Raw genomic sequence first — 27679 nt, 5'->3', positions numbered from 1 at the left:
GTGTGTGAGAGGGAGGATGGCAAAAGCTAAATGCAGACGAGCCGCGGAGAAAAGAACCAACAAAGCGTATGCAAAGCGCGGATAAAAGGCTGCTGAACTGGAGCTGCTCTGCTCATGCAGCCAATGTGACCTCCCTTATCTTATCAGAAGAAGCAAAGGGACGAGTGAGGTAATGCTTTTATCTCGCCTCCTCAGGACAAGGCACCGTGTTTGGTCAAGTCGCTGCCCTGCCATTCATTTATTCTGGAGAACGTGGACATGTCACCCCCATAATCTCTCTGGACATAAAGCAATGTTAACAAAAAACCCACAGACACCGAACATACTGAACGACTTAGGGCAGCATAGTGAGCAATCAGAAAGGTCGAATTTGATGTTTCACTTAGATCTTAAGCTATACATTTGATTCAAGTGGTTAACTGGAGATCTGTACATACTTGAAGCATGGGTTTGGATTTGTAGGTCAGTATTCACGTCTTCCTGTCACCATGGCAGCACTAGGCTGATGCATTGCATTTGGCCAGGCTGTGTCGTGGTTTAATTCACACTTCTCGCTGTGTTTACATTCTTTCATTTACTTTGTGATGGCAGCCGGGTTCGCCTTGTCTCATTAGTGAATGTAAGACTAATTCCCTGCAGTCATAGTGATTACATTCTTTCACTCACTGTGACAAGAAGCTGTCTTTCTGAGAAGGCCTTAATAACTCCTTTTTTCTCCTTATATTAAACAATCTCTACTGTTATTGGAAACCTATCACCATACAGTTTCTTTGCAGCCCTGACATGTAGTAATATTTCCGACGACCTCATAGTGCTGATACATATGTAATTTAAATCTATTTACTTTACTGGAACTTCAGAAATGTAGTATTGCTCAATCATTAAGTTAAGAGACTCACAAGAGGCAGATTACAGAAAATAATACTCAAAATCACACAGCAAAGGCACACATATCCTGACCCAGTCACGCCAAAAACAGTGGATTACTACATTTCCCATACTACAGTATCACTGTACAGATTGTAAAGCCCACTGAGGCAATGTGATTGTGATTTGGGGCTATATAATATCAATACACACTCTAACCTGCCTCATAAATGCCCACTTCTTTTAAAACACTGTATGTCTAGTCTAAAACTGCAAAGCTCTAAAATCTTAAGTCCAAACCCAGATAACCTGGGTGACATCATCAGAAGTTTTCTCCTCCAGAGCAACAAAGACATTATACAATGTTTGAACAGGCTGAGTAGTACTCTGAGACCAGTAAACTGAACGTAATGTGTCTGCATTACTTCCAGACGAGCAAGAAAAACACATAATTTCGCCGTGCTTAAATGGCACCGTACCTTCTCATACAGCACTTGAAACAGGAAGACGTACCCAAGCATTGATGTTCACAGATGGTATGCAAATGTTACCACACATACACACTCATGCAGTGTCTGTGTTGTGCTGTATAGAGTATTTGTGTTGAAATATGCATCACCAAGTGTGACTGATGTGTAACCCATGCATTGCTTGACTGCAGGATCAGTCTGTTGGTGTTGCTTTGTTGGTTTCTATCTGTTGTCAGTGGGACTGAATAGGGTCCGTTCATTGGAGCTGCCAAAAGGATTAGGCTATTTTCTGCTCTGCTCTGCTCGGCTCAGCTCGGCTCAGCTCTGGCCTCAGGCAGGACTGTTCAAATGGTTACATAGCAGTGTGAAGTGGAGATCTCCTCATTGTGCGGCCGAACACAGAGGTGCTGTCTGCGGCTTTGTTGAGAAGATGATCAGATGAAATTGTTTCAAATTCCATTCCAGACTTGAATGTCATGGGTTTGAGAAAAAATACACATATCGTGGGGACATTTTTTTTGGTAAGCAGAAGGCAGAAACTTTAGAAACAAAGTCCTTCATCTGTCGTGACCATTCATACCTAAAGGCAGTTTAGAGTCTCTGATTCATTTGACTTGTGTGACCTTATGTGGGAAGAAAGTCAGACTGATATTGAGGGAAGGAATCTAACTCCACAAAAGAATGAATAAAAAGAATTTATTATCGCTCTGGTATATGGAACCCTGTGGTGGGAGAGGAAATAAACTCTTAACGGGGCTATTGTGGTTAAAATGACCATTGCAGAATGATAAGTTGTCTGAAAAGGACATAAATGAGAATAAAGAGATGCACTGCGACTCAGAGTGGGTTACTGAAAACAGATTGATTAAGTCTGTCAAACAATAAAGCACTTTTAAATTATTTCTAATAGCTTGAAAGCAATCAATGGAACTTAATGGAAAAAGCGAGGAAAAAAAAAGAAGCTCAACTTCATGTAGCTTCACATGTCTTCACATCATATACAACACAGCAGGGTTATATTGATTGGCTCCGGGTGATTGGCAATGTCTCGTTAAAACAGGGTTTGGCTTAGGACTGCCACTTCCAATCACCATGAGTTATGTCCTCATTGAAAATTTTCAGAAATAAAGCAGCTATTGATCATTTTCTCTGGCAAAAATAACAGCGGGAAAACCGACAGAAAGCAAGAAGAATTGAGTTTAAGAGTGAGGTCCCTGCCAAAATCACCTCTGAAAATGTCTGCCGGGCTGTCTGAAAAATAAACACGCCGTCCCCAGCAGAGTAAACAAGGCGAGAGGAAGCAGAATTACATTATTCAGGCTTGACAAAGGGTGGCAGCTCTGTAAACAATAATATATAAACTCAGTGTAAACAGTGGTGGGCATTTATCTGCCTCATGTGATGGCCAAAATAAATAGAGAAAACGTGTTGTGTGCAGGTTTCCGTCTCTTTTCTCTATGCCAGCAGTCAACTTAAGAGTCTGGGAAACTTATGTAGAAACTGTCAAGCATCAGCTTCAGAATAAAAAAAATCTAAACAGGGCTTACACAAGTTTTTTTACCTTAGAAATGATCATTTTTGTTATTAATAAACTGAGATAACACCGGCACATTTAGCCCCACACAAGCACTGCAATGACTTCAGTTTTAACATGTCTTCTGCTCCTTAGACCACTGAGGAAAATATGTATTATACTATAAGGGCATGAACACAGATGCTCGAGGGACTGTCAGTGCTGCACAACTGTCTTCTAAAATGTATCATCAGGAAAGTGAACGCAGTGCAGGTGTCACCTGCTGTGTCAAACACTGTAACAGAGGTGCTAAAGCAGATGACGCGAGAGGAAGCTGTCTTCTTTGATTTGTGCTCTCCTCCAGTCCGGCTAGTCCTTTATCGGCCCCTTGACGACTCAGGGTTGTTGCCTCGATACAGACTTGGATATGCATGCAGTGTGTTTACAGTGGGGCCGGATGAGCTTTCTGATTTGCATTCACATTCTTAAATAGAGAACGTTTCAGGGCTTAGAAGCCACTTGTCTGGCAGCATTTGGCCCGAGGCAGCGTGCCCACAGATGGTATTTAACCGTGTTTTCCCTCTTTCTGAAGTTGTGGCCTGAATTTAATTGGATTGAGATTTCTTTTCTTCCACTGAAGTACAAAAACTATTCCACAGCGACACATTTGGAAGGCTGTTCACAGACACATTTGCCCTCCAGAGTCAGTAACCTGTCAGATTTAAACAATACTGTTGGATTTTGTAAGAGGATCATGAATTAATATCTAATCTCCAGGAAATCACTGAAGAGGGATAAAGATCTTTTAAACTTTCAAATAACTAGTAATTAAAATTACAAGCTTTTTATGTTCAATTCATGAAAGTTTCACCTTTCAGAAATTTCAGAACATCAGTTCTGTTCTGACCCATACCTTGTTTATACATTTATTAACTCATAAGAAAAACCTTTCAATAACATTTTATAGAACCAAATGGCCCTACTTAAAGTCATCAAATACTTCACCTGTTAATAACTGCGACGCCTGCCCGACCTTGACTAACGTCATAAGAAATTAAGACTATAATGAAACTAAGCTTAAGATGCGTGTCACCTGCAGCGACTGGTGAAGGTGCAATACCCATTTTTCCTATCGAGTGCATTACTGCTGAAGGAGCACTTTCATGGTCAGAGAAACAAATAGCAACGAGCCACCAAGGACAAAGTAATTTGATAGGTCGGGAGAAGGCTACAAACACTTCTCTTGGTCTATCTCAGTGCCATCATCAAGATTAGCCAACCACACCTCTTCCTTCATCTCCTTAGCCTTGAGTTCACGCCACTTTTCGTACCCAGGCGCTGATGGCTTAATTTGGACTGAAGGACACAGAGGACTATGAACCATGCCAATCATTTTCTAATATAGGCAGTCTCTACACAATCGAGGCATGTGGGTCTCAATTAATGGATAGCTGTGAAAATTTCCCTACAGGGGCTACTGGCTCTCTCTACTGGGACTTTTAGATGGACAGAGACAGTGTGTGTGTGGCTGAATACATCTGTAGAAGAGAGGGCAGTGAGTAAAAAACATAAATTACTACACAACATGCCAAAGTAGTGTCCGAATTAATGATTCTGAGCAAGGAGTAAATAAAATTAACAAAACTGGTTAATTAACTCTTTGTTTGACATATGCAAAAATTCTGCAAACCGAAACCAGCTTTAATAAAGTGCTAAACCTCCTTCAAAGAGTGATTTGTATGGTGTGTTTTTCATTCATTAATTGGAAGCTGGTTGTTAGATTTAGGTTTTAGTTTTTTTGTAAGCTGAGTAGAGAGAGGCGAGGAGAGAGGAATTCAAGGAAATCGAGGACTGCTAACTGCAAAACGGACAAGACGTCGGCTAATACGACAACATCTTGTACAGAAGCTTTAAAGAGTTTGTCCACAGGCTTGCATATGGCCTATAAATAATTAATTTATACATGTAAATTGCTTAATGGTTACATAAGAGCCCCTTTAAGATCTAGCTTAACAACTCGATCAGCAATTTACACTAGTTGCAGCAAGCACTAGAAATATCGGCAAAAATCATTTCCCTGGCAACCTCGCCAGGAAACTCGTAGATAGAAGGTTCTGCTCTACTGACAGGCTGTAGACAGTAGGTGAAATCATTCCTGACGTCCTCTGCTCTAGCCTCGCCCTCTGCATCCGTATCGCACAAACATAATGGAGGAAAAGTGGAGGAAAATGGAGAAAAAAAGACAAGCAGTGTCATGATAAAGCACAAATGGATTACCTGCTTGGCCAGATTTCAACCAGCCTTCAACTTTGCCTGCACCCACTTTAACAATCATCTGCAAGAGCTGCCAACTTGATAGGACAGAGCATCTCAATGGAAAAAGCCAGAGATGAGAATTCAAAAATCAGCCTTGCATGTCATCAGTACAAATGAACTGGCCTTCATGGATATGGAAAATACCCGCCTCCCACTCTCCTATGCTTTTTGTTGTCCAATGAATTTATTCATATAATCTCATTGTGAGGGGGTTGGGAGCATTACTCACTGTCGGCCAGCACTACTCTGTGGTGATTTACATGACTCATTGGATATAATTTGTCCACGCCAAACACCGCAGCTCCACGCTGTACACACTGAGACACGCCCTTGCTTTTCATTCTCTGCCAATAAATTGATCCAATCCAAGATAATTGCCTCAGCAATTCCACTGACATGGGTAGAAGAGTGTGTGTGCAAGAGCAAATCTATGCACTCTTTGTTTTTATGAGGAGCGTCTTTCTGAAGTAATAGCATGGTGCTGTCGGGGAGCTGAAGTGAACCAGAGGCAGGGAGTAATCCCCTCCAGTGGTGCTTTGTTCCATCAGCAGGACAGAGTGGGTTCTACTTTATACCGACAGAGAGGGCTGGGGTCGATCTGCATGGCTGCTCGAGCTGTCGGCAAGGACAAGAAACAAGGCCTCCACTCAAAAAGCTGCTGACGCTACCCTCTTTCAAGATGAGTAAATGCTGTAGATGAACAGATCTCAGATGAGGACAACAAAACAAAGGCTACCTGTGTAACAGAGGCAGCTTAGAGAGATAAACAATGTGAAAGTTTAAATCAGAACAACCTCGTAGAGATAATTCTATTCTCACACAGTAGTCTCTACAATCTCATGAAAACTTGTTAGGCTTACTTAGCATCTCCCTCTGACCAACTGCAAGTGGATGCGGCACTTTGAAAACCAAAATAAAGAACAAAAACAAAACAACAAACAGCTACAAAAAGACATGGTGGCACTCATCCCAGAAAAGAGAGATTTGAGACCAATCCTGCTGTGCATTTCAGAGGCAGGATGTAGCTTCTCATCTGCTCCAGGGGGGATTGGACTAAGGCGGAGAACTGTGGTGTTTGTAGAAGGGAGGAGGCTGAAGGTTTTGGATTTGCCCACAGTGAAGCTTTAGTGTTCGATCATTAAATTGGGGCAAATGTGTTTTAATGCGATCAACAAAGACTGGAAGGAAAGAGCAAGAATCACTGAGGGCAAGTAAACAACTATTATATTAGCAACAAATAAGTGCCAGACAGGCTGTGAGGCTGGACCTTGAAATACAGCTACAGCAGCTTGGATTAAGTACTGAAGCAAGAGGGGAAAAAAAGAGAAAGATCTTTCAAGACTTTGCAGAATGACTGCACCAGCGCTTTCAAACTCTATGTAATTGGTTGCTAAATGTTAATGCTTCAGCCAGTGTGTCACCCTTGTCAACTAACACTTGTATCAAAAACATCAAGTGTTTGACACGGGCACTTCGGTGTGTATATTTTATATTATACATATATATATATATATATATATATATATACATACATATATATATACATACATATATATATATATATATATATATATCTCAGTCCAGTTTATGAATGCATATTCCCCCTTTCATAATGGAATTAATCATGTGCCACCAGGTTCTACAATCTGTGAAGCCATTCCTTGTCATTTTGTTGCCAGGTTGCTGCTTTTGCCAACGCACCTGTTCTCATTCCGCTGTGTGTATCTTGGTTGAGGGTCAGCATCTCCATCATTAACATCATAGCTGGCTTCTGGGTCCTGAGAGAGACATGAAGAAGATCAGAATGTTAATCATGTCATTTAAACCTGCTCCTAAAGTTCTTGATTAAGATCTGGCGATATGTAGCTTGTGATGATAGTTAAAAATCTTGCATTTAATAATGTGCTCTATTGTTTATTTCTCTGTTTCACAAATTGCAAATTTTACTGCGGCATGGATCTAGGTAGAAATGTGCATGATGGCAACACAGACAAACATGGAGAGACTAACCATTACAGGGATTGGCGTAATAGCAACAAAAACATTTTTGCATCAGAGGTAAGACACACATCTTAAGTTTGGAATCTACTTTATCCCAATTCATGATTATCCAGATCTAAATTTACTAGCACTATCAACTTCAGTTTTTTTTTTTTAAATCTAAAACTGAATTCTCTCATCCCAAATATGTACTATTTTCCTTTACCTGTCAATGCAGTTTACAAATAGAGAGCTACTCTGAACTTACATAATTGTTGATGAGGTCAGGATGGTCTTTCTCAATGCCGTCATCTAGGATAGTCACCACTACACCACTTCCTGTGTAGCCTTGAGCCCAGGCTACTCTGGTATTCAGGTCTTGATGTGTTGGTGTGGACTGGAAGAGACACAAGACTGTTGTTCAGTCATCAATCTCCAGTGACTAGCCCTTGCCAGGCAAACTCTAAATAAGTTTCTAACCCTGAAAACAGCTGAAACCATCTGCAGAGACCTTTCGCTTGCTGTGATAAAAAGGAAAACAAAAAAGCTGAATACAAAGATAGAAGAGACGTAAAAGGCAAGATCAGAGGTGGTTCATGAACACTTAAAATACAATTTTGATGCATCACCTCCTGGACGCCACTGCTTCCTCTGGGCTGGGTTGCCCGATGTGAAAACCTTGCTATAGTTATGCTGTCAGATTAAAGACAGACAACCTGTTGCAGGTCAGAGGTCTTGGTGAGAGCATTTGCCTTTCTCTCACAGTAAAAGAATTGCCTCTCTGCAAGCTTTGCAAAGAAATGGGAGAGACAAATAGGAGGTACAGAGTGGTAAAACATGATTTGGATGAATACATTTCATACTGTGAGAAGTATGAAGAAAAGTGAGCGGCGGAGGTGGAAGAGATGGTTCCAGATAAACACATAAGGTAAATGGAGAAATGGGGAAAATATCACAGACAACCTTGTCTGCCCCCTCCTCAGTTTCCTGCTGACTTTTCTCCACAGGGCACCACTCCTGCATGTGCATGTACCTCTGAGAAGATGCCTGCATTCTTAAGTAAGCTTAAATTCCTGGATGCGGCATTGAACTGGTGCAGACACCGTTCAATGCACATTTTTAAGTAAATATTTGTTACAGAAGTAAAATCTCTTTAAATACACTAAAATATCTGCATTACCAAAGCAAAATGTAGGTAATACCTTCAGCTAAACCATCATTGTTTGGTTTGCAAGTCAGAGCTGTGTGGAACAGAAAAAAAAGGGTTTAAGTCCTCAGACGATTAGAGGTCTAATGCTGAATGGCAGAGGTGGTTTCACAACTTCTATTCACTGGTGATTTATGTCTGGGATAGTCAATGTTGTCATTAATCCGTTGCTGTGACAGAGGTTTTGCGCATATAGAAAAGGAAAGAAGGGGAGATTAAGGCAAATTGAAGCATCTCTGGGAAAAGCTGTGAATAACGAAACAGACATGGAGCCAGGACCATTTTCTATCAACGTTTCACAGGTGACTCAGCTTAGTAGTCGATCCGTCCTGACATTTCATTTTACATTCAACTCTGCATCCCGGGATGCATTGTATGATACATTTTGCTGAGGAAACCTTGAGTTGGTGGCGGTAAAGCTTAAGTAACTAAGCCTTTCAGGGTCAGCAATGACAGCAATTCAATTTATGCTTATCTGACTGATCATAAGAGACTTATTAACTTCAGCCACTTTGATAATGAATACATCTTTAAGTCAGGTAACCTCACAAGCTCCTGCAGAGCTGGTGATGTGCTGCTCAGACAGGGCTGAATGAAGAGACCAATGTTTAATCAGAAATAATTGCATAGCAACAAAAGGTTGTTTGTTATTATACTTTGTTATTCCTCAGTCTGAATGCAGACAGAGACCTTCTCTGTAGCTTTAGTATTGAAAGTGGAAACACAAACAGATGAAAAATCCTGATAAATTCCACTGACAACACCTGCAATGCTTGAATTTCTTCGTTGGTATGTTTATATTACAACAAGCTTGCAACTGCAATACTATACTGCCATTTTCGAAAAAAACTTAATTAATGTTTTTAATACATTTGTCATAATGTCAAAGCTTACATATGAAGATAAGAGACAACCACATACCAGGTACCACTGCTTGGGGAAATCAGGGTCTGTTGGGTCTTCATAAACATCCCTCTTCTTCCTTTTTTTCACCACCTGCTGCTCTGCCCACAGGACCTGGGGTGCCCAAACAGATGCACACAAACACACACACACACACACACACACACACACACACACACACACACACACACACACACAGAAAATTCATGGTTCACACATTTACCCTTACATGCTTTTGTGCCATTAGTAATGTTCTAATTTCAGAAAGTGTTGGCGTGTCCTACAGACTGTAAATGCGGAAAACACAGCCCCAGCTGTGTTCACAAAGTAATAACGAGAAAGAGAGGCAGGGATGTGAAGCAAATCTAATTTATTTCAGTCCTGGGATGCAGAGAGAAAGTGGCTACTGTACAGCATGGCAGAGTAGGGGCCTTTGAAGTCCTTGAGGCCGCAGGGGTTCGCGCAAGACTGCTAAGGGCGGGTGACAGTAATTGCTAATATCTCACATAGAAACTGACATTTTACTGTTTGGTTTCTGTTGTTGGAAAAAAAACAAAATCAAACTGTTCCAAACAAGCCTGCCAGACGCCGCACAATAGCAAATCATTTAATGTCTGTCCACCTGCCAGTTAAGATGAAGGATTTTTTCCTATTCTATTTTCATGATTGTGTTGTATTGTCGATTTATTATGGACAGGTAGTTTGCTCTGTGTGCATGATTTCCAGCAATAAGAATAAATATGGACACCCATAGAATTTTATGTTTTTGTAGAATGTTTTGAATGTTTTAACACAGACTACACAAATACTAGATGATACAAACAACATCCTGTTGGAGCTTTTGCTATGTTACACCTGCAAACCCATGGGTGATTGCAGAAGCACAACTTCCTGATGTGGTAAATGGAAAACAGTCAGCAGACACCCTCCACCAGTCACCTCCAGATACCAAATATTTTATTTTCAGGTGTCCTAACAACTTAGCATTTCATACCTAAGCTTTGAGTCAGAATCAGATTAGCTGACACTATGTAACCTAAGAATAAGAAACACTTGTCTGAATCTCATTAATAACAAAGAAAACAATTGATTTGTTAGTAGTGTTTCACTACATTTTGTTCCAATTACACCAAAAGCAACGAAGATGTGTTTTCTTGTAATTGTAAAAGAAAACATTAAAACAACATTTAACTGCAAACTGGGACTGAACAAATACTGTAGGAGGAAGCTGTATGGAAGGAGTGAAACCACAGCAGAGATGCTTATCTTCTGCAGCCGTTTAAGCAAATGCTGCTGTGTATTATTACTGTCAGTGATAAATGCATCCATAGCTGATTTTTTGCTGAAGGGGACAAAGCTTAAAGTGGTTCTCGCTTTTCTATTAAGAACACTCAAGCGAAGCGTGTCTAAACGTGTGAATTTCCTTTACAATGCCCTGCAGATTCTGGAAGTACGGCTTGTTATTCAAGTATCACTTCCTTTCAGTCAGTTCTTTCTTCTTCCTATGTTGCCGTCGGAGGTGTTCGTAGTTGTGAGGCTTTTGTGTTCGCTTGACTTCTTACGATAATTCCTATAAAGCATGTAGTCTGCTGAAAACGTATTCAGTACGACTACAGTCTGTTGAAGCTCCTAACCTAGTTGAAAACTTTGCCTTAGAGAATGATGTCATTAACCTTATTCAAGTGACCCTAGACTAATTAACATGTATCCCATTTCATTACATTATAATTGCACACGGCTGACCTCGTTGCACTGCTGCCCACTGCACACCACATTAATATTAGAGAAAAGGGAAAACTGATGCATGATCATCATCATATAGCAAATTAATGCAAACTGCTAACATTAGTGCATTCAGCTCACAGCTTACCTAACATCACCTTTACATTGAATATTTTGTGTACGTGTATTAAAAAATGTGGAATGCATTCAAACACTCCAGCAAGATGTTCTCCTCTAAAAAATTAACAAATATTAGAGATATTTTCCTGAAGGCCAAGTCAGTCAGATGGAGAGCTAAATAAGAACACAGAGGTATATGTTGATAACCACCCCGGGGTTGGGGAAAAGGACAGAGAAAGAGTTACAAAACACAACCACACAAAGAAGCAATCATGAGACCAGAAGAAGGTCTAGGTCTGTAATCCACTAGAGCAATAAACTATTTGTTCCATCTCTTGCACAGTGTCCTGAGGGCTATTCCTGTCTGATGACTAAGGAGAGGCCATGCTGGTATTGTTTGAAAAATCAGAGGCACTGTGAGACAGGCAGACTGTGCTTTGTAACTTCTAGAGCACAGATCTATAGATCAGAGAAATACATGTTAAAGGACAAGTCTTCTTTTTTTTTTTAAACCAACAAATCCCATGGAAAGACCTCAAACCAACAATAAACTGATCTTTGTATCTAAAGCCTGATAAATCTTATTCCACTGTGGCACATTAGGATGAACATGGGCACTGTAGTTTATTTGGACTGGATCCCGATAAATGTTCTTGTACTGTAAATCAGTGTTTCTAGCCTTGGGCTAATAGGACTCCAGAGGGGTCACAAGATTAATTTGAAGTGTTGGGAGAAGATAAACAGAATATAAGAGCAGAAAAACACATATTCATATTCAGTTTACTTTTAAGAAATTACTTTAATCTTTGATGCTTTTTCTTGTGAATTACTGGATAATTGTATCAGTTCAAGCCTCTAAAATTAATCTAAATCAAACAATCTGAGAGGGAAGAATCCATCTTTAAGGGTGCTTTCACATCAGGGACCCAGACCCAGAACTGATCATACTCAGTATGGCACAGAACAAAACAATCGTACCTAATGTGATAAACACCCTTAGTCTTCAGTGCTCCAAGGGATAGTGGATTAATCAATTAACTGATCAAAAGAAGTCTCACTGAAAATTAGAGCAGCATTCACAGTAGAGTAAATACATCTTCAAGGCCCAGCATTTTATACTCACTTATTGATGCCAGCCACCTACAGTTTATATGCCTGATTTTTGTCCATCAAGAAAAATTTAATTGGGTTCAATCTGCGCCAAGACCCATCATCCATCCAAGTATCATGGAGATCCATTCAGTGGTTTTTGTGTAACTTTGCTGACCAACCAACCAACCAAGGAACAAACAAACAGACACATTTGAAAACATAACCGACATGGCAGCGGTAACTACTTTGATATTCAATTAATCATTCAAGCCATTTTTTCAGGCAAAAGCCTAAACTGCTTATCTATTGTTCTTTTAAATAATCGGCAGTCCCCATAGTCCCCAACAAATACAATATTTCCTCCTGTCACTCGGGTAAATCTTATTCAAACATTTGTGTCTTCAGTAGGAATCAGTGGACAAGTGTGGAAGTCTGAGAGAACTGAGAGACAACCTGCTTGATTTAGTGTTCAACATTATGAGTTTATGTGACAGTCAGAAAAATATAGAACAATGCCATCCTGTAATAGTGAGGCAAAAGAGAGTAGTAAAGAGAGAGAGAGAGAGAGAGAGAGAGAGAGAGAGAGAGAGAGAGAGAGAGAGAGAGAGAGAGAGAGAGAGAGAGAGAGAGAGAGAGAGAGAGAGAGAGATGTATTGTAGGCAAAGGTCCCTCTGAAACACAGTATGCGGTAAGCTGCCTTCCACTGCGGTTTGTACAAAACCAACAGCAGCCACCCCAAAACAAATCGATTCTTTCCTTCACAGAGAAGGTGTGCAGCGTGGAGTGGAGAGATGACAAACAACCCTCACAAGCATAATGGTAAAAGCTTATGCAGCTGCCAATGTCATCTTGCCGCTGAGTGATTATTCAAAGGGGATGGTGATAAGCGGCATGTTAGCACCACCAAGCAGGGGAAAGGGACAATGGGGGTAATGTGAGAGACAGCGGCCAGATTACAGACAGGAAACACTGTAACAAGCTCAAAGCTTAGCACTGACTAATCCAAATCCATCCATTATGTTTAACTGCGTTTCAAATGTGTTTTCTTTGAAGTAGGTGAGACTGAACCTCTTCTTTACCCTTTTCCAGGGATCAGATGGTCTCCCGCGCACACACACAAATTTACAAATGCACACTAATAAACACATATAAACACAAACCCACTCACTTTGGCTGTGATGTTTTTTGGCAGTGGTCATGCTTTGCCTAAGGTTTGGTCTGTTTCTGCTTGTGTGGGTGTGTAAGTAACCTAGGGACAAACTGTTGCTCCTTAGCTAGAAACCTGACGACCTGTGTGGCTGAGGGTTTAAGCACAGTGTTGACTTGAACTACTGACTCAGATGAACCTGTGAGACGAAATGTCTTCTGTCAAAAATGTCTTCATAGTGGATACGTCTTTATCTCCCCGGCTCTGCTGTTAGGGCTCCAGTTTTAACTTCAAGACGCTCTTGTACTTGGTACTGCCAAATGGCATATAGCAAATAAAGGAAATAGGCAATCTGGCCACACAGTTAACCTCACTTTCTATTTTACAGATTAATTCTGCTCCTTTCCAGGCACTACGTAGGAGGATTTCAACTTTCTATTGCCTGTTTCTAACAAGTCCTGCGGTTCTGCCAACAGTTCCTTCTGCATTTCAACCCCCCCACCAAATCAAATTAAATCAAATCCATTTTTATTTACATAGCCCAAAATCACAATCACATTGCCTCAGTGGGCTTTACAAACTGTATAGTAAACATCCTCTGTCCTTCGACCCTACATTTGAGCGAGGAAAAACTTGGCAGTGCACACAACTCTAAAATCCAGTATTCTACATCATTAAATCCTCCTCAGCAACAATGACAAAATCCATGCCTCTGTCAATGCCCATCCTAAATCTGATATGTTGTTTATTTTGGATATTTCAAAACAATCCTTATAGCCAGCTGTGCCATAGTACTCTCCCTGCTCCCAGGCAGACACCTCTGAACCCATCTGCTCTCAGAGCCTTGTTAATGTCCATTTATCCTGACCCCTGACACTGGCCACAGTGAATGTCACCATATCTCACTAATGATGTCTTTGGCGTCTGAGCTTGTCAGATCACATTGGTCGTCTCCAGCCAGCTTGAGTTGGAAAATATAGGGAGGAATCCTTGGGCTCTACTTGGCAGGCATGCCGTGTTACAGATGGCCCAAGTCTGTTCCCACTTCTTAAATGCCCCCTTTTAGCACCAGTCCGATACCTTTTAAGATGCTCTTAAATAGCAGCAATTACCACTCCTGCCTTCAGTGTTTCTAATGTTAACATGGCAGCAGCGTGTTGCTGAGTCAGGTGGCAGAGGCACTGAAAGAGAGTGTGCCTACTGCACACTCGCACGTCTATTCCATGCTGGTCTTGCCTTGGTTGACAGTTATTCAACTAGCTTGCTGATCAGTAGCCATGTTTACACAGAGGCTAATATTCATTAAAAAAACCCATCTTAATAGGATTTCCGAAACTTTCACTGAAGTGGGGCAGTACCATGGAAACAATTCAGGCTGTATTTTTTCTGTGCATGCTCTCAGTCTTAATACAATAGGGATGAACATTTTCTCCTCTTCCAAAAAAAAAGGCTTCAAAGCTAAAGTTGACCTCTGCAGAGAGTTTGTTTTTGATTAACATTTTTTAAGAACTGAACAAATTACAATGAGTGCATTCAACAGTGTGAATACAACCTAAAAACTGCAAGAATAATGCTAATACATTGGCTTTTCCAAATAAGCTAAACTGCTTCACAATGCTCCGAGTGAGACATTGAGAAACAAATATTTTTTTCATTTTCATGGGCCAAGGTGCGGTCTGAACAGATTAGATTTCAGTCTGCACAAAGAAGATTCATTGAAAACTGTACACACAACAGCAGATGTGTACAGTCTCTGCTGACCTCATATCAATGGGGAGCACGTTCCACCATTGTTAAACCAAGACAGTGAATGGTCACGATGATTGCTTTGGTGGTCAATCACAATATAAGCATGATGTATAGCAGATTTCATCTGAATCACAGTGGAACATATTTTCTCTTGCATTACTGCATCTTGCAATGCAAACAAATTTGGTGTTGCTCGGGGTTTTGAGATTTTCTTCACTAAGAATCCACAGACACAGTGGAGGTTAAGAGAAAACCATTCATGGTGAAGTCTGTGGAGCATCCCTATTTTTTGTTGCTGGGACTGGTGTGGCATGTTGCCCACTCAGGTCCGAAAAACATTCCCTCCCTCAGTGGCTCTAGCGTTAAAGCAATTAAATCCATGGACATAGCTATCAAAAGGTTATGACAATCTTAGACTTGAAAAATGTACCATACCAACCTCGTTATAGTTCTTGCTTCACATGCATGCACACACAATCTCACACGTTAATAGCAAATCTCCTATTGCCTTAACAAGGCAGCGGTGCAATAATCTATACATTTTATTAGAATATTTATGTACTATGAAATGTCTTTTTGTTCAAGATCATATCTTTTGTTTCCTCTTGGATTATTTCTCGCATAGATGGGTTGGCTGTGGAGGACATGCTTTAATCTGTACACTGCTTGATTGTGTTTCCATAGTTGTAATAAATATTCAAGAGTAATGTTTTTATTGTGAATTTAATCAGTGTAGAAAATTCACCAACATATTCGTCCCCAGCCAGTGCATTAACTGCATCAAATAAAAGAAACCCAATAACCTTTCTAAAAACAGAGAAAGGTTCTTGTTATTCATGAAGGTTGATGTACAACTGGACATAATAAGTACTTTCTGCCCTCCTCCATCCACTCCTTCTGCTTCCACTGTTATTTTCAAATTCACTGTCTATGAAAAGAAAAACTTGCTTTCTGAAAAAGGAAGTTTCCCCATATTTGACAAGAGCTTAATCCTCTCTCAGTTTAAGAAATAAAATCAATGCAGGGTTTTCCTTTTTCTCTCCTCTATGTTGGCATCTACGAGCTGACTCATCTGGTCCATAGAGAAAATGAGATTTCGGGTGAGTTACAGTATGTGAGGTATAAATTTGTGGTTTGGCTGTGTGCAAATTCAGAACCAGATGTCCAAATGACGATGATATTCAGGGATGGACAATGTTCTTGTTTATGGATGCATGCCAATATTCCTCTCTAGTTAACACTGAGGTGGAAAAACATTTTTAACAAGACTGGAGAGAAAGCAAACCCAAAGACAGAGACAATCCCAGCTGTTGGGCTGTGTATAATTTGCACATTTACAGCTACATGGTACTTTGGATGGGGTCAGGGGGACAGATGGAAGGACCGGTGCTGACTTAAAAGAATACACAGTTTGACAGGCTGTCATTGATGCTGGCATCCTTTTCTTCTCTTGCGATTTACACACTCTCGATGTGTAATCCAATCTGTCTTTTGGCCTTTTGTTGCCAACATGGAGTGCAGCAATGAGCTCTGTGAGAGCTGACAGCAGTCTTACCTGTGGTTCTTTTTGCAGTTTGATGTGCATCCCCCTGTGGCCAGACAAAGCCCTCTTCTCCACGGCATGATGCCTGAAGTGATAATAATCTCCAAAAACCTGCACAAACACAAAAGGAAAGCAATGAGTTCACCTGCAGCAACAGGATGGCCTGATAACGCTCCGTGCTCACCAAGGCGTTCATGTGCACACGCAAGCAAACGTGCAGATAGAGTTCATTTCGGAAAGAGCTGAAACAGACAGACAGACACTGGAGCCTGGCATCTCTGTCCATATTCAACATCTGTTACGCCACTGTTTATGGAAACGTAAGCATTGTAACATTATTAAAGATACACCAGCCATTATTTTAACACCCATAACATATCATGAGAGTCTTTGTCGAAGATGCGCTGTAAAAGTCAAACGAAAGTTGTGGCCGTTGAATGCTATCAAAATGGGACTCTTATTATTATTTAAGCAAGGTTTAAATTTTCACAAGTCGGTTCAGAGTTAGAAATCTATTTAAGGGTTTGATCAGATCTCAGATTCATATTTCTGCCTTTCAGAGAGAATTATAAAGGAGCCTGTCTATTCCACAGAGCAACAAAACCCAGAGGAACAGATGCTAACCTGTAAGTGGGGTAAAGTAACCACTCTCTGCAGACTGGAGAAAATGTCAAACACACACACACACACACACACACACAGATGTGCACAGACAGAAAGACATCCATTATATAGCTGCAGATGGACAGTATCTATGAAAAATGATTAGGCACACCCATTAGCGGTAGAATCCCTTCAGAGTTAGACTGAAGCATTCCTCATGCCACTGTCGTTGTTCTTTCACACGTCCTGCTCATAAAAGGGCTTTTAAGGACAAGCAATTGGCTGACAGCTGTCACCAAACTGGCCTAAAGCCTCAGGGAGTGCTTTCTTTTTGTCAGTTTTGCTCTTAAGTGACACACAGAGCAGCCTGTTCCTCCCCTAGTCATGATCAAGGACAGCTGACCTGAGAGCGGAACACTAAATAATACAGACATCCAGAGATAAATGTGCGATAAAACACTAAAATAACCAAACAAAAGGTGGAGGGGGAGGTAGACGAGGAGGAGCGCTGCCACTCTTTGCATGGGTATTCACAAGAGAGAGCTGCCTCCATTTGAAGAGGAAGCATCGCAATCTGTACAGTAGCGCCACTGGGGACTGGCTCACCTTCACAAGCTCAGTGGAGCGGAGGAAGAGGGGAGGGGGGGTGGGATGACGAAGGGATCGGCGAGGGTGGATGTGGGTGCTGGGTTTGACAGGCCGACCAGGCAGGATGGATGTTTGTGAGGAGGAGAAGAGCAGACGCAGCAGGATGGAAGGCTCTCCTGGGGCTGCAGGCTGATTTTGCCGGCTGGCTGTCTGCGAGCCGACCAGACTGGAAGGATGGAGCTCCGAGGCGAAGCCTGGCAGCACTGATTTAAAGCTGCCAGCCTAGAGCTGGCCAATTTGACTTCATTTGTCAAATATTTATAATTAGGGCTTGATTTTTAAATCTCTTGCTGTGATAATTTCCACATAAACTGAAGTGACCATCAGTCTTAACTTGTGTAATACAAAAAATTATAGCAGTTCATATAGCACACATTTACGTGTGGAAAAGATGAATAAAGCTGCTTTTGTGAGGAGACGGCTTTGCAAAAGGACAGAGCTTTAAATAATATTGTGTAATTCAAAGGCTATATCACAAAATCTCTGGGTGAAAGAATTGAATGTCTCAGTATATTCTGATCAAATACCTCGATATCTTGATTATATTGTTGGGATGACTATCGGTACTTCTATAAAATAATAAAACAATGAGATTTTTTGAAAAATTCAGTAATGTGGATAGAATGACCAAGCCCTATTTGCACAGGACGAGTATTACCAAGGGACCTAATGTGATTTAGACCCCACGCACAGGATAAGCAAAGTCTGTATTCTACTCATATTTACTGACATTATCAAGGCTCCATGAAACATCAACTTTCAGAACCAGTGCATCTGTTCTCCAGCAGGCACATTATTGATATAGTTTAGAGCAAATGTACCCACTTTCTGCATATATCACTTGTGCCTACTTGAATATGACAACCTTTTGTTCCTCCTGACTTTCTCTGACATCACTTCTAAACGTCAAAATAGCTGATTTCACAGAAACGCTACTGACTTCTGTAAAACATATTCTTCCTTGTTTGGTTGTCTGACAACAGAAAAAAGATGTTTAAAAAGAAATACAACCCAAAACCACAGGGACTACAGATGAAAATTCTGGGCATATTTACAGTAATGTTCATTTATATGCAACGTCCACACAGGTCTAATATGAAGGTTTGTGAAATATGGTAGGTAATATGTGGTGGACACAGCTGTCCTCCACAATTATTACGAGTTACTAAAGGTCCCAAAGTAATACTAGTCCTGTGCAAAAAGCACTTGAGTGGGTAAAGGCAAGTATTAGAACAGTCTTGTAAATTCAGAAATACACAACTTTTCTGTAATCCAGCCTTAAAAACGGGCGTCATGCCATATAACAGTGTGTTCCCATTGAAGACACTCAGTTGATGCTGTTATATCTTCAGTAAATTAGACGATCAGCGCCTGACCTTACAGACAACCCGTCGAGACAAATAACGTCAAAAGCCACGCAAAACGAAATGGCCTTGAATAATGCAAGACTGAGGTGTGACCCAAGAAATTAATGAGACCCACTTTCACATTGATTGCGGCAGGGCAGGAGGCTAATTTGCACTGCACTGGGGTGGCTTTTCTTTGGGACAAACCTATTTCCTGAAGTGCTGATGTCCTCATTTAGACCTAGAGTCTATGGGCCTTGGGAAATTGAGATGGAGATCGAAATGTTGGTGTAGCTCTCCATGAGCGTGGCTGAGTCATGCCTTTCTACAGTCTGTACCAAAATGAATCACACGGTGTGTGTGTGTGTGTGTGTGTGTGTGTGTGTGTGCGCGCGTGTCTGTGCATGTGTGCCAGCGATAATAATTGAGAGCACTTGGGGTCATTAGTCACCCTGCCACTATGCTCTGAGTCTGCATTAGAGGCATACTGCCCTTTACACTTTCCCACTGAGCAGTGCTAGAAGTAGCTTTTTCAGGTAGTTCTCACTTTAGTTGTTTCTCTCCCATCTCTATCCTGTCTTTACCTTCATGTAGCCTCGAGGTTAATCTTTAACACAAATCAGCAGATAATCCTTTCACCAGAGATTTGGGCTCTAGTTGACTCGAGTCAATGTTTTTTGTCTTGCGACTTGCTTGACAGAAAATAAACAACTTAAGATCTGACTTTGACTCAGAAGTTTAAGACTTGGGACTTGAATTCACTTGAGACATACAGACTCTAAATTACTAGTTTTTAAGTTTTGTATTTTTAGAGAATAAATAAGCTTATATAAGTAATAACTATGTATATTAGTTATTTTTACTTTACTTTTCTCTTCATAAATACAAGGTTGGAGTGACTGGAACCTTACTATCTATAATGAAAGACTCGACTCGACACAACCATTGACTGACTTGGCTTTTCCCCCCCAAAAAACATCACTTGAGATTTTGACGTTTTGAATCACATCAGCCATTAAGAGTAAAAATTGGTCTAAATAATTTAAAATCTAAATTAATTAAGAATATTCCACTTGGGTTTGGAATGTACTTACATAGTTGACAATCTCTAAAATATGGTCGTCACAGATGAATATTACGTTCTTAGCGTTCCCCAAGGTCTCTCTCAGGTCAAATCTAAATCAACACAAATTTTCACATTGTGGACATGAAGAACCACAACATTCTTCAGACATGTATTTCCAGTGGCATGTGAGAGTCTGAAGCTGCCTTGACTTCGGCAAGCATGCACTCAATGTGTTCAGTAGGATATTACACGTGAGTCTAGGATAAGCCTTCAAGAGATAAGAGATTTTACTAAAATTGTATTAGAATCTTAGTACCTTTAAGATAATGGGATGGACTTTCATCAGGTTGAATAAGAGGTTTACTTATAAATGACTTTGGAGTCTGTGCATTCAGGTCTTAAAGAGACATATCTTATTCCTTTTACGACACCCAAAAGAATATTTCAGAGTTGTTAATGTTCCCAGATAGTGAAAGCAGTAGATAGTGAAAGGACAGATTACAATAAAAATGTCCTTGTAAACTTTTCTTACAAAGTATATGGAGCACAATAATATATCCAGGTCCTCTGAAAAGACCTTTGAAAGATGCAAGCTCCGAAGAAGTCCATATGTGAACCTTTCACTGAACACTTTTCATGGTGTTCTGAAATCCATTGAGATTCTCTCGAGGACAAGAAAAGCGTATCACACAGTACAATATTTTGAGTGAACTGCAGGAAAATATGCATATTTATATTACATTATTATCATTATTTGAAACTACATATCACCCAACGCCATACTGTGATATGGCAAGTGATGTAATTTTCTACTTCATGCCTTTGACTTGTCTTTACCACTTGACCATTATATCCACATGATTAGCTATCAAAAATCACATTATGCTAATATTTTGTGTAAGTACCAATATTCATCTCTACTATATTTTCTCAATATCAATGACAGTTTTGGTTAAAATACTGTGATGTTTGATTTTGTTGCCCGGTCCAGCCATTTACCATAGAAATACCGAGATGTAGCTTCACAACGGGACTGCCCTCTCTTGAACCTGACTTTGCTGGGTCTGTGAGTCTGTAGCGTGGATATCAAGAGTGGTTATCACGAAAAACTTTCCGTCTGTTTCTGGTTGGACTCCCTAGCTCATCACAAGGAGAACTTAAATTCTTTGACGGCATCATTTATGAAGTGAGATTAGTCCAAATTGGGTTCATCTGATGTGAATGTCAAGTATTCCAAGTTTGTAATTTTAACAACTTTGTACTTAAAAGAGTGTGCAGTTGTGTGAGACAGACAGATGTGGGAGTCTACGCTTGGGCTGACTTTGAGTGCAACTGACATTAACATTGCTTATCAAAAGCATTCTGTCAGTCCAAGAGCGATGTGAAGCATCAAAGAGGCACGAACCAGATGCACGCCGGGTTCTTTCACCATTCCGTCAGCACACTCACCACATTAATGTTTAATTTTGATTTTTTCTCTCCCTCTAATAATCCTTTACCTAACTGTTGGGCTATGGAAGTTAAAAAGCCACTGTTTATCACAGCACATCTCATATCAGAGGTCACTCTCATGGTATTACTCTCACTCCACGAGGGAATTCAAGCTATCTGCTGACATTATCAGTCAGAGTGGTTGTTACACTTCAAGGTCACTGAAAGTAATGTCACGGTGTGTCTCCTACATCCCATATTCTGCTGTATCCTGTTCTGCTCTCTTCTATGGTGGCTGCCTTGGTCTCTAGCCATCTACCGCCACAGTTGTTAAGTCAATATTGGCCACAGGGGATTGGCCTCAGCTCAGCGGTGCCGAAAACAGAAATGTAGCAAGCTTTCACTGGGCTGTAACCTAATGTTATTTCACATTGCGCTGTATGTGCATACAAGTGTTTAGGCAACTCTCCAATGTTACAAACTGATTTGAAACGAGTGAAAGTTTTTTTCTTTCCGCTCTCATCAAACTGGCAAGGATAAAATTATGCAGTGCACTTGTTGAGAAATGTGCCTGAAATTTGTTTCGTGCTCGAGACGATGCGGTTGTCTCAAGTGATAGGCGACGGCGAAGGTACATAATAAAATCTAATTTTGCTTATCAACAAACTGAAATTCTGCAGGGAGACTCAGAAGAATTCCAATATTCAGAGTGGGAGTGTAGAGGCAGTAGAAGAGGAGTGTGTGCGCATGGACTGGTGTGTGTTTGTAAGCATTCAGCATGGGAACTGAATACAAATATTCAGTATCTAGCATTGGAGCTTAAAGGTCCACCATACTTATATTGACTGTGACCGAGTTCCACATTTAGTGAATTCTCCTAAGCTTGGGCAAAGTGCACAGATGCAAATCCACCTTATTGGAATTGGCATCAATCAGACCCATCCTTCAAGGAAAAACGCTAGCAATCAATGGTTGGTTAGAGACACAGCAATGATAGTATTTCACTCTAAACACTGAGCACCTTAATTCACAGCCAGTGATATATGATTCCACTAACCTTGATGGAGGCAGCTACATAAATGCTAAATGCACACAATTCTCTTCCTCTGTACAGTAGAAAGGCACTCAGAGGCTGCTTCTGTTGCATGTCTGAGATAGAAATGTCAGCAGCACAGCGGAGCTCATTGATTGCCACGCACCACACCAACCCTTTCTCTTCACTGGCCTTTCCTCTTATACGCTGCCTCTCCTTTTATCTATGTTGCTCATTCACACAAAAACACTCATTGATGCTAACCCTACTGAAATGGGTGCTTCCTTTGTTGCTTTATATACACAGCAAACATGCTCTTGTGTTGGTATAGAGGAGCATTTGCTGTTGGGCTAATATAACAGTCATGTTATTATCGTCCACTGAGCCACTGGGTTGCCATCTTTTAGACTAATTACTGCTGAAACTCTGGGGTTCCGCTTAGTGGGAGAGGCTCATTATTTTACTCTGAAACAGAGGCTAATTGAGTGTTTTCAAATGAAGGGTAATTATTTGTTTGTGTCTTAGCTCCGATTTTGCATGTAGCCCGCCTTGGCCACATCCACCAGCTCCAGGGACTTGCTGTCTTGGGAAACAGCCACACACAAAAAAAAACGTTCTGCTAATTATGTGGCTGAATAGTGAAGATTTAACAAAATGCCTATGAAGACCATACCTGCAGTGGTATAAAAATATACAGAAGGGTTGTTCTAATAGTTGTAGAGAAAGGGCATAAAGACCTTGAACGTAAAGGGATTCTAAATCAAGGTGTGTCCAGTCAGAACAGTTCTTCATATTCTGGGAGAGTAGGGCACAGAGAGAATGTGAAAAGAAAGGAGAGACATGAAAGAGAGGCAGGAGAAAGGAATATATCACAGGAAAATATGTGTGTAGATGGTGGAAAATCAAGTAGGAAATGGGTACAAAAGGAATGTGTCACTGTAGACGCTACGATAGCAGAAATATAGAGGCTCTACTGATGCCTGACCTTTGGCTAACATTATCATAAAACTTAATTTATACAATTCCGTCACGGTAAATGACTACTGCCTTGTAATTCTTATCAATGATGGTATCACTCTGTGATTCTGTGCCTGAATAAAACATGGTGAATCTACACCGTATCTCTTATGCCTTAATGCAAAGGGTTTAAAGTTAGATTGGGCCAGAAAATGAAATGGCCTGGGAGTATGAATCTCATTCTCATGCATTTTCTGCACACACACACACACACATACACACACACACCCACACACACACAAAAAGATAGGATTCCTGATTTTTCAGTGAAAAGATAAGCCCCGCTCTCCTTGCTCTGTCCCTTATCAAAAAACAAACACACACACACACACACACACACACACACAGAGTAAAGGAATATCACCACGGAGACCATCCTTGCTCAGAGTGGCACTGATCCATCCAGCAAGCATCTGGAACTCACAAAGATTCTGGTGTTTAAAGTAATACGAACATGTACACACACACACACACACACACACACACACACACACACACACACACACACACACACACACACACACACAGAAACAGACACACACAGGCACTCCAAAGATTCAAAGCTATGGCCTTGAGAAAGGGAGACTGAGAAAGATAAAAAAGACACTGCATGTGAAGGAGGGTCTGTGTGTGTGTGTGTGTGTGTGTGTGTGAAAGAGAGACATATTAAATATTTCAGATCGCTCCTTGCCTCTTTAATTTGAGATTTATCCCACGGGGGTGATTCTTAAGTCTCAAATCCCTGTCCTGGTTGGAGGAATGTGCTAACCAAATTAGCAAACACCCAACTTTAACTATGCTTCACCGGAGCGACAAATATTCATGGTGTCAAGGGAGAGTTGGATCCATTTGCCTTATGCAGTACCTCAGCGCGGAATTGGGGCTGGTTCCACTATGCATTGGTGATACCAGTAATTATTCTTCTAACCGTCTCTGACGTTACAGAGCAATGGTCTGTGATGTCCTAAGGGTGACGGAAGCTAGGCAACTCTCCATGTAATGCTTCTGTTACCTTTCATTTAGCAAGAAATAGGGTGGGGGATGGGAGATAGACTAACATGGATTCAGATGCACTGGTAAACACAATCTTTGCTGAAACAGGGCCCACATGGGGCCTCTTCCTCTTGCCATGAGGAAAAACAGGAGGAGACTCGATGATATATGAAAACAACCTCAGCGGAAAGCAAAGGATTGAGATCAAACTGGGTTAATTTCCAGGCTGTCGGGAGAGGGGTAGAGTACAAACAGACATTCTGCAGATGAACAGCATCAGTGCTCTTTGGATCTAAAGAAGCTACAGAAACAAAATGTACCACGGTGAATGCATCTGACAAAGAGCTAAGGCAATGAAGCATAGCACTATGCAAATGAGGAGGGAGACAAAAATATTGCAGGAGAGTGAATTAACAGAAACCTTGTTGCAATTGGAAATCTTCTGAAATATTGACAACATTTAAGTGCTTAGTATTCAGAGGTGTTGTGGTGCACAAGCAGAACCTGAGTGCTGTTGGCCTTCAGTTTGTGCCGGAGGCACCATGTCACCTTGATTACCATGTCATAAAAATGGAAAAAGCTTCTATGATCTGAGGTGAGCACTACACACAATCTGCACTTGACACAAAAAATCTCTCCTCCTCCACTCATTTATGTTAATGGTGCCCTTATGCTCCATCATGACTGTTTCAACCTGTTGTCTGCAGAGTCATGAAACAACAGACTTCCTGAGGAATGAAAAGCCTGCTTCTTGTTAGTACAGTAACTACAGTCCATGAAAAATCAATGTGAGGAGCACTCAAAGGGTTGTCCTATTGATTTTTCATAGACACAGATCAGTCACTCTATCAATGGTTGCACGAGGGGAGGCGAGAGCACTGAAAAGGGGCACCATGGGTGTACGGCAGCAGTGATGGACTACTGAAATGGAAATGTGCAAAACGTCCCCTGCCTAGTGTGTGCCCTTCACTTCAAGGGCTCAGCTCAGGAAAATGGAAACTGTCAGCACCTTCAGACATACAGCAAGAAAATGTGACCCTTCTGCATGAAAAAACAAAACCCCTTAAGAGGGAAATCACTTAACAGTCTCACTCAAACGTCATAAAGCGACAGAGAAACACCAACATGCTCACCAACATGTACCAGACACACTCGCTCCTCTAGATCCCTTTCTTTTGCTCTACATGTGTGATGAGATCAATAAAAAAAAGACAACCCCAGCCTCCAGCTGTCCCCTCCGGCATGCTCCTCGCACGGTGGCCTGCTTAAGAGCGCTGGGATTCTGTGAGGCTGCTGGATTATTCATTTGCCGAGTGTAACTCAGCCCACTGCTCTTTTCCACATCACCTATGCTGAATTCGCTGCTGCCAGAACAGCCTCTGTCAGGCTCCGTCACCCTAGTTTTCGGGAACCGGCGTAAATAGGTTCCACTTCTATTTCCATTCAGGAATCGTCAGTTTAATTCCTTTACTCTGTGTGTATTTCACTCACCAGTCCCCTGCGACTCTTCCTCTGGTTCGTTCTATTAATACTGACACGTTCAGTGGTTCCATTCTATCCCTCTCTTCATGTTGAGACACTTATTAAAATCATTCATGACTCACTATCTGCTCAGGTTTCCTCCCCAGTTATAAACTGGGGAGGAAACCTGACAGATTGAGGCTGCAGGTGAATGCAAATGTTCACATTTATCTACTGTCTACTGTGCTGTACATCTTTCAGGACATTATGGATTCCGTGTTTGTAGCAATTTCCTGCTGTGCTATAATACTTTTTCCTTGCCTGCACAGTTAAGCATCTTGGGTGACTTGCCATGCACAGCAGTGGGTCAAAAGGTGCAAGAGCTTAGGTGTGTCACAGGCAATCTGCACTGCAATTTCAGTGTCAAGACTGTGTTGTCTGTGCCTGTCTGCTCAGAGAGGGTCACCAGCACTGTGCTCCTGGCGTACCTCTATTCTATGGTCCTTTTGTCATTTAAATAGATGGAGATGCACACTGTAAAAACCTCTCCAGAAACCAGTGTACACATCTAATTGCAAGGAAAAAATACATTTTTGATTCAGATTATGGCAATAATGCCAGCAAGACAGAGTTATGATTAATGTCTGATTTATCTTCAAACAGTGAACATGACCTTACAGCTTGAATTAAAAAAGAAAAAGTTATTTTCAACTGCAAATATGGGGTTATACCAGTACACACAGGTGCCATGGTAACTGCTAGACTTCCTTAAAAAAAAATCTTCAAAAGAGACATCATCCAACCTTGGCAGCACATTTGGCCTGCAGGACTTTCCTCCACCCATGTGACAAACAATATTAGTTTGCTCTTCCTAATCCTGATAATTTGCCCTGATTGTTCAGACTCCTGACACCCCCACTGACGGTATACTGTATGATAAGGGAGTCTATCTTATTCCACTCTGTTACCATGTGTGTCCCAGGTGTGGCACACTTGAGTGTGCTGTGTTCCCCCGCGACTAAGTTTACAAAATTAGCAGCCTGTGTGTCTTTCAACGTCTGTGTCCCTCTGAGCTGCCTGAGAGGTTTGAGAGTGAGCACATGTGTTGTCTACAGTCGAGTGAGTCTGAGATGTGTATCTAGTTTTACCACTGGGAAATTAGAGGACACTTTTAAAATAGTGATGAGTGGTAATGATTGTCATCTATTTTAAAAACTTGTGCGAGTTGCTGTCCTCGTTTAATGCTGGGTTTGCACAGCAGGCGTACAACTACTTTGTCTCAAAATAGAATACATGCGATCAAAGAATAAATACACAAGACTGACAACTAACTTGACCAAGAATACAGCACCAATCTTCAGCTTTTCATCATTTTTATACCAAGTGCCAAAATTTAGTAGGCTCTCAAAAAGAACACAGATCCAGTTGACAGCCTAATTGATGAGTGGTAAT

At 41.1% G+C, this 27679-nt stretch overlaps 1 protein-coding gene across 4 annotated transcripts in view; it reads right to left on the bottom strand.

Moving 5' to 3' along the window:
* The window catches only part of furinb (furin (paired basic amino acid cleaving enzyme) b), an 80233-nt gene that overhangs the window by 26608 nt on the left and 25946 nt on the right, over positions 1-27679 (bottom strand). For all 4 annotated transcript variants that reach the window (XR_005076640.1, XR_005076641.1, XR_005076642.1 and 1 more), the window contains exons 3-6: positions 16642-16740; positions 9275-9370; positions 7415-7543; positions 6868-6944 (exon numbers count right to left, since the gene is read on the bottom strand). Coding sequence is in view for 1 of the 4 variants with exons in the window: in XM_037108155.1 (XP_036964050.1) it covers positions 6868-6944; positions 7415-7543; positions 9275-9370; positions 16642-16740 (401 nt within the window). In the remaining 3 variants the exon portion in view is untranslated. The remainder of the gene's footprint in view (positions 1-6867; positions 6945-7414; positions 7544-9274; positions 9371-16641; positions 16741-27679) is intronic.

The sequence above is a fragment of the Acanthopagrus latus genome, chromosome 8 (genome assembly GCF_904848185.1).
Source record: "Acanthopagrus latus isolate v.2019 chromosome 8, fAcaLat1.1, whole genome shotgun sequence".
Lineage (NCBI taxonomy): Eukaryota > Metazoa > Chordata > Actinopteri > Spariformes > Sparidae > Acanthopagrus > Acanthopagrus latus.
The sequence above is the reverse complement of the archived record's forward strand: the minus strand, read 5'-3'. Positions and strand labels throughout refer to the sequence as shown.